This window comes from Mycena indigotica (assembly GCF_014461135.1).
Source record: "Mycena indigotica strain 171206Taipei chromosome Unknown Mind.scaff0008, whole genome shotgun sequence".
Lineage (NCBI taxonomy): Eukaryota > Fungi > Basidiomycota > Agaricomycetes > Agaricales > Mycenaceae > Mycena > Mycena indigotica.
This window is the reverse complement of record NW_023503007.1, coordinates 3,826,311-3,838,966: the sequence shown is the minus strand read 5'-3', so window position 1 is coordinate 3,838,966 and position 12,656 is coordinate 3,826,311. Positions and strand designations below refer to the sequence as shown.

The window sequence follows — 12,656 nt, the reverse complement described above, 5'->3', positions numbered from 1 at the left end:
CATTGTCATGCTCTTGGTTCTTATCTTTCGTGGATCCCTCCGTTGAATGTTTTCGCCTCAGCAATGACGCACACTCTTGCTATCTTCGAATCCAGCTGGCTTCTGTTGCCTCCAGCCTTTGAAACGGGGAACTCGCTCGCCAAGGGTATTGGGCAAGCACGCTAGGTCGGCTGCTGTGCCGGAAATATCTATTGGCTATCTGCCTCGTTGTGTCTTGTGGGTCCGTCCGGCGCCCGTGGTCGGCCAGATAATGCATGAACACAACCGTGACGAAGACTTAGTTGGTCGATTACCGCACTAGCCGCTGTATGGTGAGTGTTATGCCTTGTCACAGACGCCGCCTATGGCTGGGTATATAAGAAGGCCTCAGTGCGAACTTACCCCCATCTTCAACCCCCCCAACAATGTCCACGAATCTGACTTCGATCGTATTAGGCTCGAGATAACTGCTACGTAGCCGTGTATTCCGCATCTATTGTGCCCAATACCCGACAGCGTAGCTTTATATCCAGGTCACGAAGCAGAGATGTCGATTTTGTACAAATACCGTCTTCCACGCGGTCACGTGCTCGGGCTCATGGCTGTCCACAATCAACATCGCCTCGAGGCTTCTGGCGAACTGCGGGAAGCACAGCTATGTAGCTAGACACTCCGCAGCTCCAACCAATAGCGATTACACGCCAGACCGACTTCCCGCGATCACCGTGAAGCATCATCTGAACGTGGTATAAAGGCATGCTCTCTGCTGCGACCATCCAATTCCCTCTCACCATCCACCTTTCGGTTTCTCTTGTCCCTTTTCATCCACGAACGTGATCTATGTCCGCCAACGACTATTACAAGCCACAACCTCAGTATTCGGGCTCCCCGCAAGGAAACCAGGGAGGGTATTATCCTCAAGTATGTTCCATTCATTTGGTACTACTGGCCTCAACTCATTGAACACTCTGTTAGCAACCACCAAATGCCTACCAAGGCGGCTACAACCAGCAACAACCATATGGACAGTACCCGCAGGGCGGGTACCAACAACCTCAAACAATATATGTGTATGTCGTCGTGTCGAAGTTCGCTGTAGCAGGCCATTCATTCTCGGGACAGACAACAACCCGCGCAACAGTCGAGTGGTGCCGGTGGCGGTCTAATGGCGTGTCTTGCTGGTGTTTTGTGTTGTTGTTGCGCGGAAGAACTATGCTTGGATTGTTGTTTCTAAGGGCAGAAATAACCCAGTTGCATCTCTTGATACCAGCAACTTGTAGCGATCATGGACAACCTATTGTAGTATTTAGAGATCATGGATGTATTTTTTCATCGTTCGTTCGATTGGATGCACCCCGACGAACTGTCGTAGATGAGCGGCAGAAATCGGGTGGAGTTAAGTAGGCCTTGAGGGCAGCCTGAGAAAGTTGATGTGCACGTGCTCTCCAGGGTGCTTGCCTTGGACATAATCGACCACTTCCATTACTCCCCCATGTAGAAGAGAACATCGCACTCAGCATCTCCTTCTACCTCATCTCAACACGGCTTCTACATCGTTGGAGCTTTCGTCAACCGTCAGATTGCGGCCTACCATATTCCCGTCATATGGCCCCTAGCGGCTCGTAGGCGTCTTGTCTTGTTCAGAGGTGAATATTATTCAGTATTATCACCGAAGAGTTTCTTAGAACATCATATTAAGACTGTTCTGTTCAGTGGGCATTGCAAATCGGCACAGGCGACACATCGCAAAAGCACCAGTAACTTGGGCTTCTGACCCAAAGATTCACCATGGCTTGCGCCTTGTGTTCCTTCCATGGAAAGGCATCCCCGCGGATAGGATAGGTTCGATTGAGGTTCAGGAGCCCGAGTCTGTCCGGCGTTGTCTTCTTCGTGAGCAACTGTGATCATGAAGTAAACCATACTCTGCTCTTTTGCTTGTGAGTGAGTTGCCCGCCAAATACATGCTTAGGCACTGACCACAGTTCAATAATGATCAGGCGTCGCCCCGACCTCTTGAGCCACGTTTATGGGGTTACCGCCATAGGAGACGTCGACGCTTTGTCAGCGCCATTCTCTTCTCGATTAAGTAGCCGATGGCTTGGAGCTAACAAAGCAACCGGCGCGTAGATAATAAGCAATCGACATCTCGGCGGTCAGGGTATAAGAACTCGTCACCCTCCTTGACCGAGTGGACAGTCTGCTTCCCTTCCACACAATCCACGATGGACAACACTCCTGGTCCCAGTCGACGGAAACGAACGAACTCTGATGTCGACAGCCCCGTCCAGCGCACCCCCAAACGAAGCCGTACAATGATGCCACCACCCGCAGTATGGACTCCTTCAACACGCGACCCCAGCAAGTACTTCTCCCTCAACCCCGACAGCCCTCCTCGTCGTCCCCCCAGTTCGGTCGCGTCTTCGTCTGCTTCGGGCACGAGTCGGAGCTCGGTCCCTGCATCGACGCGTGGGCTCGTAAGAAGCGCCTCTTACTCGTCTTTCCACTCAACGGGCCAGGATTCGCTCGCTGCGTTCCATGCCACCCTTCCCGAAGGTTCCGCGTATTATAACCTTCGGGCTACACGCCTTGCAATCGACTTTTCGCTACCCCTTGCTACCGGTTCCAACTCCGAGTCGACTACTACAGAGCCTACTCCTCCAGCCAGTCGACGATCTTTGCCATTGGCGTATTCTGCCCAACAGATCCTTTATTTTGGTCGGGGAAATCGCGTTCACTATCGCTCCATGGTCAACATTCCGAACAACGCGGAGGTCGGGCAACTATGCCGAATCCAAGACAAACACGGGGATCTGGCGCTTCTCGAGGCTGGTGGTATCGAGCAGCGCGATGGCACTGTTGCACTTGCGACAACAACAGGAAATATCCAGCTCTGGGACACGGAGGCGAAGAAGCTGGTTGTAGGGTGGACTACCAAAGAAGCCTCTGCTCTTTCTTGCTACGGCAATATTGTCACCGTCGGCACAGCTAAAGGTGGCATCCGACACTACGACATTCGCATTCAACCGACAAAGAAGATGAAGGAACAGGCCACAAAAGTTACACGGCATGAAGCCCGCATTGGCGCTCTGCAATGGAATATTGATGGCCGTTTGATTGCTAGTGGCGACGATAATGGCGTCGTGTTCACTTGGGATACCCGCACTAAAACTCCTTTGGATGTTGGCGAGTTTTACCAACGACGGAAGAAGATGCAACACGAGGGAAAGATTTCGGTGCGCCGCTCCCCGTGAATAGTTCTTCCTCTGAAGGTTATGTAGGCGCTTGCTTGGTGTCCCTGGCAGCCGAGGCTCTTAGCCACAGGCGATACGCAGGGCTCAGTTAGGCTTTGGAACGTGGACGCCATCTCAGGCTCAAATGCCACCACTCCTTCGCAATTCCAGACAGGCAGCGAACTGGTCGGATTGCATTTCTCGGCCAATTTCAAGGAACTACTCACGACTGTTGGTCCTGCTGTTCCTCCTCAGACCATCAACCATAGCAATATCCTCTGGCCGTTAGGCCCAACTCTTGCATCAACAAACGCAGTGGCCGTATATTCGCTGCCGGCTTTTCGTCCGATTACCCGAGAAAGTGTGCTTCTGGCCTCAGAAACCAGCTTCGTTGCTGGCAGTGTTTTAAGTCCGATGAACACCAACGCGCCGCAGAAGCTTGTGGTAGCGCTCCCAGAAGAAGGAAAACTCAAGGTTTACGATATATGGGGAAGGCGGAAAGAAGTCAAGCGTCAAGCAAGTTGGCTAGGGCCGATTATTAGATGACACATCTACGAATGACATGACTTAGGATTTTGTTTGTTGTGTGGGTTGATCTTTCAGTATACAGCTTTCCCTTTACTTCACCAAGGGTCCGAAGTTTTCGCAATCGGTCATCCGAAGAAGATTCAAATTATTTAGCTAGCGGGGTAATCGACAGGACCACTTCCAAATTGGAGGACCGAAGCGACCAAGGTATATCTACATCTGAAAGGGAAGCGAGAACTCGGTCTGCGGTGCCTCTATAAGGCCGGCATCCCATGCCACACAGTCATTTGTGTACTCCCACTGGCATCACCCTACCGCTATGGATGTCAACAAGAATCCAGCTGAGGCTGAGTGGGTGCACTCGTTTTGAATTCATTTGAGCGTTGATGGCATATGTCCAGTCATGGCCCAATGTTCTTGGGGTACCGGGTATCACTCGCCTCTCTGTTTGTTCCAACATTTTCCTAGACTTGCTGCGAATATCATGCTGTTCGGGGTTATGACCACACAATTATACCTCTACATGACCACTTACAAGCGGCTCGTTGTTCTATCACCACAGATTCACTTTGCTTACCTCCTTCCCATTAGTGATTCCATATTCATCAAATCCTACGTTCGTATCATCAATAATGCCTCAAGCTGTTTCTCAAGTGGATAGGTCGCTGTCCTCATGATAGCAGACACTCTTAACACGGGGTTTATGACGGCCTACCTCTATCAGTCACTCATCGTTCATTTTAGTATGCGTCAGCTTATTTTGGAGATGCATTGTAAAGATTCTTCCTAGACGACCCAGTGTATCTCTCCCAGGCGAATTGGGGTACGTTCAAGTTGCTTAGAGGCTCCTCGACTGTTCTCAAATTCAATACAGTCTTTGCTACCGACCCTGCTATGACGGTTGCTCTTCTGTGGTGTTAACTTTCAAGTACTGACCATATTCTAGGGCATTATTGGCTGCATGGTTCAACTTTTCTACGGGTGGCGAATTCATACTCTCACCGGCAACCTGTGGATTCTGGTCATCGTGGTCCTATGTGCATTAACTAATGCTTGTGCGCAGTCCCTTCATACGTGCATCGTCAACCTGAATGCCTAACATGTCGCTAGTTGGCGGACTCGCATCCGCCGCCGCTATCGCTTTCGTTCCAGATTTTTCGCATTTCCAGAGGTTCCAGGTTCCGGTCATTTGCTGGTTGCTCAGCGCAGCGGTATGCTCACCCACTATCTATCGAAATCTGAGTAAATCACGTCTCACAAGGTTGGAGACGTAGTCATTACCACTACCTTGGGTAGGTCTGCAAGATACTTTTCTCTCCACCAGAGCTAATGAACTCACCAGTTTTCTTTTTCGTTTGTTATTTCGTCAAGCATTAGCTGGGCTTTTGTGAACAACAGCCCAACAGAGAAAACATCGGACTGGCTTGTCTACGACGGACACCCGCGTCGATCGCATTATTCGGCGTGAGTGCGGTTCTTCTTCGCTGCATTGTCAAGTGCGCCGCTCATAGGTTCGGGTGTAGTGACGATACAGGTTCAACCAACGGCTTGTTTGCATCAGGAGCTCCACTGATTCGTTGGAAAAGACAGGCATGATGACCTCCATCGTTTCCGTCATCGACCTCGGCCTCTTTCTGGGCGATGTGGGCATTGTTATGCAAAGTCGCCGTTCCAGTTAACACTTTACCCAGACCAGCGGACTGCATTTGCTCTTTAACATTCCATTGGCTAAATTGTATAGCAACTCTTTGATGAGCAGCCTCAACTCGCGGGGTGGATGGCGGCGGTTTGAGCTTGAAGACGATTCTGGTGAAAACAAAACGGTTCCCTTGCATTTAACAGTTCGTCGTGTCCCCTCTATTCAACACTGCACTACTTACGCGTTCAAACAAGTACGATCTGAGTGCCTTTTCTGTCGCCCGAAGGACGACCTCGACACAAATAACGACTGTGCCTAAATCTTCTGTAGAGGAGTGTACTGTGTAGAACGATGACCATATCACCCTGTCACGTGAATGTAAAGCAATGTTTTATGAGCTCTCTCCCTTTCTCTCCAACGATGCCTCGGAAGATTTCCGGGTGGGATAATTAACGGGTGCCAAGCAAGCGGAGGCACTTCATCCATCCTCGGTCACTTGATTTGTCTTCGGGTAACCCTCGCTGCTTTGGTTAATTCTCGGTTCCGCACCACATACAGTTGCTGGTGCATGCGCTGAACAAGGTCACGTCCATGGTCATTTGCTGCTGGTTTAAAAGGGCGCGTCATTGCTGAGTGAGGCCTCGAACGGTATACCACGCCATGGTCTCATTCAAGAGCCTCCTCGCTGTTGCTGTTGCGGCTACCAGCGCAGCTGCCTTCCCATTCGCTAACCTGACAGAGCGATCTGGCACGGCCTCTAGCACTGGTACCAACAACGGGTTCTACTACTCGTTCTGGACAGACGGAGCTGGGGCTGTCACCTATACCAACGGTGCTGGCGGTCAATACAGCGTCCAATGGAGCGGAAACGCCGGCAACTTTGTCGGTGGAAAAGGATGGAACCCGGTCAGCATCGCCGTTTCTCTTGCTTCGATGTCTAAAACTCATGCTTTGTAGGGTGCTGCACGGTTCGTTTCTAGCACTTCAAGTTATGTCTCCCGACACTTCCTAAAAACCTATCAGGGCCATCTCCTTCAGCGGAACATACAGCCCCAACGGCAACAGGCAAGTCAAAGTATTCTCAAGTCAATTCGCGTAGCATTGAATACGACCTCGCGCAGTTATTTGAGCGTCTACGGATGGACCACCAACCCTCTGATCGAGTACTACATCCTGGAAGATTTCGGTATACACTTTCCCTCCATATGCACCCCTCAATGGGCTGAGCTCAATGCGCAGGCACATACAACCCAGGAAGCGGTCTTTCTGCCAAAGGAACCGTCACATCTGACGGTGGAACATACAACATCTACCAAACGCAACGAGTCAACCAGCCTTCCATCCAGGGCACTGCCACCTTCTACCAATACTGGAGTATCCGGTGCGCGTTTCCAGACTTGTTGTTTTTTCAGTAGGGACTGAGATGTCCCTTATTCTAGCCAGAGCAAACGTGGCAGCGGTACTGTCACGACTTCGAACCACTTCAACGCCTGGTCTAAGGCCGGAATGAACCTGGGAAGCCACAACTACCAAATTGTCGCTACCGAAGGCTACCAGAGCAGCGGCTCTGCCTCGATTACGGTGTCCGAGGGCACAAGCAGCGGAGGCGGAGGTGGCGGAGGCGGAACGACCACCACTACTACATCGACCCCTCCCTCTGGCACTGGAGGAGCAGTAAGCCATGTTGCTATTGCCACGCACCCTTTCTGAAAACAGCATAGTGTGCCGCGCTTTACGGACAGTGCGGAGGCCAGGGATGGACGGGAGCAACCTGCTGTGCCTCTGGTTCAACCTGCAAAGTTTCCAACGCCTACTACTCGCAGGTTTGTGCTAGACACTTGATGCCGGACCAAGCTCACGGTTGTTTAGTGCCTCTGAGATTGCAGACTGGGTGCAAGTACAGTGATAAAATAGCAACATTGAATGCCATGACTTCAGGATTGCCTCTTTTGCCTGCGCTCGTAAACGATTTTCTTGAGGGCGGACAAGCCAAATTCCCACGAGAAGATCCAGTCCTGAAGTCGAATCATCAGAGTGAGGAGGGAATGTTTGGTTGACTCACGAAGCCTCTCTTGGGGAGAAATGTGTCGATAAACCAGCACCAATATGAGAAGTTTCCAGTCCAAAACCATGGTTTTATACTGCGGCGGAGGGACTGTGCAACGACCGCGCGTGCATAGGCTTCTGTTGGCATCGCATTCTCTGCAGAGTTGGTTAGAGGAGAGGATGAGGTGTAGTTGCGAGGGTACTCTGGGAGCGGTTCATGCGGGTCTTGACAAAGATGTTGGCGATGGGGGCATAGAGAGATGTCGGAGAAATGGGCAGCGTTCTGTTTGAGATGCCGCTCTTGACTCCGCCGGTGACGATGGTGATAACTTGGATACTAGCGCCAAGATGAGGAGAGTATACGGATAGTTGGAAGACGCACTTGAATGGTGCAAGTTCTAGTCGGAGGTTATCGCCATAAGCATGCAGCGCAGCCTTCGAGGCGTTATAAACTGCGCCAAATGGGTAAGGCATGACTCCGGCAATGGACCCGATGTTGACTATGCGCCCATCGCCGCTCGCGATGAGTAGAGGGACGAATTCTTGTACCATCCGCATTACTCCGAAAAGGTTGGTATCAAATACCTCATGGACGTCGCTCATCTGGACGTCCGTCGCAGGGACAGTACAAGCTGCCGATTGAGAAATTCGCAAGGAGGACAAGACGAAAACTCACAACGGCCTCTGAGGAATAGAGTGAGAGGCAGTACAGAAACATGAGCTGAAGAAACACACGCATTATTGACGAGTACGTCTAAAGTACCGCCAGTCAACTGCGACACTTTGTCGCGTAAAGCGTGGACGGATTCAATTTTGGTCACATCGACTTCCAACGCCTCGAAGCCCAGCGAGATGAGCTCTGAGCAGACCTCGGCCTTTCGTGCAGTGGCTAGCACTCGTAGGCCTATTTCCCAATTCCATTGTCGTCAATTTTGACCGATTTATTGAGGCGGACCTCTTGATTGGTATTCCTTTGCCAGCTGGAACCCGATACCCCCAGGTGTACAACTGGTCTCATTTAGAGTGCGATTGTTTGGTGGACTGAGAGCCTACCCTGTGATGAGGACGCTTTGCTGGTTCACAGACATGGTGGGTTGAAGAAGTGTGTGTGATTCGGCCCGGTTTATGCCGGGAGAACGCTGATTTCACAGCCTGACTGTAGGAGACAAGGGAGAACAAGATATCGCGCTGGCAAGATACATGAACAGAGAAAGGAGTCGACCAATCCCTCTGCGTCACGACCCATCTCCATCCTCCATATCTATCTCAGCGCCAGCACCAACTTCAACTGCATTCTTCTTCGCTCTTTTCTTTGCTCGGGATTTCGCGGATTTGGACAACTTTCGCTTGAGCGGCTCCTGGGCTCTGAGTAGCGTGATCAGAGGGGAAAGGATGTAGTTAGTGGACTCACGTAGCGCTTCCAATGTCAGGAAGCTGTGAACGACTCAGAGTAATCTTCATGTATGGCGTCTGCTTCGCTTTGAGGCTACAAAATCCTAATTTAAAGAAAGGAAAAAGTAAAAAGAAAGCGCAGGCATACTGGTTTTTCCCGCTCAACTTTTCCGCAATCATCTGAGCGCGCGCCTCTTCTGGGTCTGCGGATTGTCTGGCCGCCGCATAGTCGGGAAGGTCTTCGAGAATCCCCACCTCGTTGTATTGGTAAAGGCCGGTTATTTTGTCCGCAGCCATTGCCTTAAGGTACTCTCTCTTGACGATCTCGACGACGGAGATGAGACGAGGGGCAAGCAGGGACGTCGGAGAGAGGCCATTTGAGTCACGGTCAGGTCTTGAGCTGGTTCCAACATTGCTTTGCTCGGCACTCTTAGATGAAGACGCAGGAAGGGTATGGAAGACAAGCGGCACGCTGTCGTGTTTCTAGCCGATTGTAATTCCATTCAATCGACAACTTGCTAACGAACCTGAAAAAATTGTAGTGCAAAAGTTACGAAGCTGTTCATCTTGCCATGTGACGTTATACGGACGAGGTACGGGTTGGATGGTTCATCTGGCACAGGAATGACACGCTCTTCGCGTGCTTTGCCCTTCCCTTTTGAGATGGAGTCGACCATAATGGAGGTTCGTAAAGAAGAACGTGGGAATGCAGAACGCGATCACGAGGACGTTTGCTAAACTGACACGGATACAGTACATTATCATTTTTAACACTGATAAGCTTCCCTCTCAAGGACAACCAAGTTAGCCCCAGTCAGTACGATTCCAAAGTCGCAGCGTAGCAATGATGGCACATTCTTTCCTGTGGCCCCCGTCCTTCCAATCCTTGGCTTGACATGACTGACGAGAGAGTTAGAACGGATCCAGCGAGACTATGATATCCCTGGCTACCTGTCCACAATACCTGACTTGACACTTCTTGCACCTCAATTCAGCCTGCTTCTTGCACGCAATGCACTTTCCCATCTCTCCGTCGTCATTGATTTGCCGCAAACGCGAGTTGATTTGCTGAAGTTGTGCCATCGAACACGGCAACATCTACGACTGTTGTAGGGACCACAGTTTTTCAACAAATTGAAGCTCACGAAGGTTGTGGTGGGGTCTTCAATGCGATAACCGCTCTGGCCATCGAAGAATCTATGGCGCATCCCATTGCGAATGCACATGACGTGCCCGACTCTGCACTTCATGGCTTCCACATCTCCCATCGGGTTGTCAGTGTAGAAGGCCACGATAAACTCGGAGCCAATCTTATCGCGGGTGAGAAAGACAGGCCGAAATGCCGAAACATCTTGTATTATCTGTGTGGCTTTCAATGAGCGTCTGACCTCATGTTCAGAATGCTACCTCAGCGAGAATGATCCAGCTCTCTCCGGGTTGCGGGGGGAGGACAGGGACGTGCGCAGAGTCGGGAAAGGCAATGATTTCATTGAGGTCAAGCTTGTAAACATCGTCTGTGCCGACAGCCATGAGAAAACTCCAGTGTGGAAAGAACCGAGGTAGGAGACCCAATGATACTCACGTGACGCCCACAACCCTCTTCCCGATCATCCATTTTTCAGGCCATCTTCCGGGCGGCAGAACACCAGTAACCGAATTCAATTCACGAAGATGGAGCGCTCCTTCACCCGGAGGAAAAAACTTCTATATCAGAGCTCTCTGTCTCGATAAACACTCAGTTCACGCTAGATTCGGGCTGGTATGTGCGCCGATGGGGTAGCATGGAATCTTTATATGGACTTCCTTTTGGCATCCGAGAGTCTAGCGCTAAATGTCTAGCCACGCAATTGTGAGTCTTGTCTCAGTGTCTGCCCTATATCTGTTTTTTGGCTGAATAAATCTAGCCCGCTAAGACGACTGTCCTGGTGATCGGTGGAGGTCCCGGGGGAAGCTATGCGTCGACAGTACTTGCTAGAGAGGGCATATCCGTTGTCCTACTCGAGGCTGCGAAGCATCCCCGGTTTGCCAAATAATTTGTGTCAATGATCAATAACTCACCGACTTACTCTAGAGACCATATTGGCGAGAGCATGCTCCCGTCCCTCAGACACTATCTGCGCTTTATTGGACTCGAAGAAACATTTGAGGCGCATGGTTTTCAACATAAGGTCGGTGGAACACAACTGGCGAATACTCTGCTCACTCAATACACAGCCCGGCGCCTGCTTTCGATTCGCCCAAGATGATGTAGACTATTGTAAGCAATCAGTCAACACCTATCAGTATATAACAGACTCAGTATCTCCCCAGACACCGACTTCTCAACCTTGGGCCCTGGCCGCACAACCTGGAATGTTGTACGGTCGGAGGCGGATGAGCTTCTTCTTCGTTATGCTACCTCCCAATCCGCTCAAGTCTTTGAGGAGACCCGTGTCGAATGGCTTGATTTCGATGGATCGCGTCCCATACGTGCTCACTGGACTCGCAAATCTGGCTCGCGCGGCTCAATTGAGTTCGACTGGCTAATTGACGCCTCTGGGCGCCAGAGCATCATGGCCACCAAATACCTGAAGAACCGGATTGTTCGAGACGCACTTCGCAACGTTGCTGTCTACGGCTATTGGAGAGGCGCAGCTATCTTCAACGAAGGTGGGCCGCGACATGGGGCGCCGTTATTTGAATGCCTGTCAGGTATATTTTCTCAAAGTACACGTTATCTCTCCTTCTCACGAGCACGCAGACAAACTTGGCTGGGCGTGGTTCATCCCGCTCCACAATGGGACTACCTCTGTAGGCGTTGTCATGCATCAAGACAACTCAACGAGCAAGAAGAAAGACAGTGGACTCGCGCTTGAGGCACACTATCTCGATCAGCTCAAATTGGCTCCTGGAATTCTGGAGCTTCTCAAGGATGGGGAATTTGTCGTGGGAAGTGTAAAGAGTGTAGGAGACTCGAGCTATTACGCGTCGTCTTATGCGGGTGACCACTATCGACTGGTGGGTGATGCTGCAGGTATGTTTCTTGTAGCGGAATATCGATGGTCTTTGACCGTCTACAGCGTTTATCGACCCACTCTTCTCATCTGGCTTCCATATGGCGCTGACAGGCGGACTCTCTGCCGCTGCTACAATCCTCGCGTCCTCAAAAGGACAGGTCAGCGAGGTCGAGACCCAGCATTGGCATACGACCAAGATCGCAATCGCCCAGACGAGGTGATTCCCCATCACACAAAACCCGTTGATTTTAATGCTCGCTATAGATTCCTGATGGTTGTACTCATTGCGTATCGTCAAATGCAGAGCAACCCAAGGATGCTGGGGGCGTTGCGTATGGAACAATATGGGGAAGCCTATGACGTGTTCAGACCAGGCACGAAAGTCTTCAAGCTGCTCTTCACGAACGCTAATCACATTGAAATAGTGTACCAAGGCGAAAAAGACACCTCCAACGACCTCCTCAATACGGAAGAAAGCATCATCGCAGACTCGCAACTGAGCAATCTCGTCGACTTTTCACGACAATTTTTCCAGATCTCGTCGGATGAGGTTAAAGAGAAGCCTCAGCACATTGTAGACATGCAAGAGCTCAACCATCTCATTGATTCGGAGGATGACGACGCAAGAGAGCTTTTGCGGCGATTGAAGATGACTGCTTTGAGGAATGACACGAGCGAAGATACGCATGATACTATCAATGGCCTGTCAATTCGATTTGAGCGAGGACATCTGGGGTTGATACGTACTGAGTAGATGAATACACGATCGGGCTCGGAACACGAAAATATGCGAACGCGATCATGTGATCGTGATACCAGTAAACCCTGTCATTTGGAACCACATTC

The 12,656-nt window shown here is 50.8% G+C and overlaps 6 protein-coding genes across 6 annotated transcripts; 3 read left to right on the top strand and 3 right to left on the bottom strand.

Annotated features, from left to right (window-relative positions):
- Positions 1–2,201: 2,201 nt before the first annotated feature.
- On the top strand, positions 2,202–3,755 carry MIND_00968900 (WD-REPEATS-REGION domain-containing protein; the record flags this gene model as incomplete). The annotated part of the gene is made up of 2 exons (XM_037366301.1): positions 2,202–3,212; positions 3,258–3,755. 2 exons carry the CDS (start codon positions 2,202–2,204, stop codon positions 3,753–3,755), a joined length of 1,509 nt encoding a protein of 502 aa, XP_037217713.1.
- A 2,281-nt stretch (positions 3,756–6,036) lies between these two features.
- On the top strand, positions 6,037–7,254 carry MIND_00968700 (Endo-1,4-beta-xylanase; the record flags this gene model as incomplete). The annotated part of the gene is made up of 6 exons (XM_037366300.1): positions 6,037–6,282; positions 6,334–6,562; positions 6,616–6,757; positions 6,816–7,050; positions 7,098–7,199; positions 7,246–7,254. 6 exons carry the CDS (start codon positions 6,037–6,039, stop codon positions 7,252–7,254), a joined length of 963 nt encoding a protein of 320 aa, XP_037217712.1.
- A 56-nt stretch (positions 7,255–7,310) lies between these two features.
- Positions 7,311–8,510, bottom strand: MIND_00968600 (Arabinanase/levansucrase/invertase superfamily protein; the record flags this gene model as incomplete). The annotated part of the gene is made up of 8 exons (XM_037366299.1): positions 7,311–7,391; positions 7,439–7,578; positions 7,626–7,759; positions 7,805–8,054; positions 8,099–8,106; positions 8,158–8,326; positions 8,378–8,430; positions 8,476–8,510. 8 exons carry the CDS (start codon positions 8,508–8,510, stop codon positions 7,311–7,313), a joined length of 870 nt encoding a protein of 289 aa, XP_037217711.1.
- Positions 8,511–8,657: 147 nt separating this feature from the next.
- On the bottom strand, positions 8,658–9,491 carry MIND_00968500 (uncharacterized protein; the record flags this gene model as incomplete). The annotated part of the gene is made up of 4 exons (XM_037366298.1): positions 8,658–8,787; positions 8,834–8,908; positions 8,963–9,297; positions 9,342–9,491. The coding sequence occupies 4 exons, from the start codon at positions 9,489–9,491 to the stop codon at positions 8,658–8,660; spliced, it is 690 nt and encodes a 229-aa protein (XP_037217710.1).
- Positions 9,492–9,618: 127 nt separating this feature from the next.
- On the bottom strand, positions 9,619–10,344 carry MIND_00968400 (MYND-type domain-containing protein; the record flags this gene model as incomplete). Its single annotated transcript, XM_037366297.1, has 4 exons — positions 9,619–9,714; positions 9,766–9,912; positions 9,960–10,175; positions 10,222–10,344. 4 exons carry the CDS (start codon positions 10,342–10,344, stop codon positions 9,619–9,621), a joined length of 582 nt encoding a protein of 193 aa, XP_037217709.1.
- A 301-nt stretch (positions 10,345–10,645) lies between these two features.
- On the top strand, positions 10,646–12,564 carry MIND_00968300 (Flavin-dependent halogenase armH5; the record flags this gene model as incomplete). The annotated part of the gene is made up of 8 exons (XM_037366296.1): positions 10,646–10,663; positions 10,719–10,834; positions 10,886–10,982; positions 11,029–11,071; positions 11,125–11,505; positions 11,555–11,827; positions 11,874–12,027; positions 12,075–12,564. 8 exons carry the CDS (start codon positions 10,646–10,648, stop codon positions 12,562–12,564), a joined length of 1,572 nt encoding a protein of 523 aa, XP_037217708.1.
- Positions 12,565–12,656: the final 92 nt, after the last annotated feature.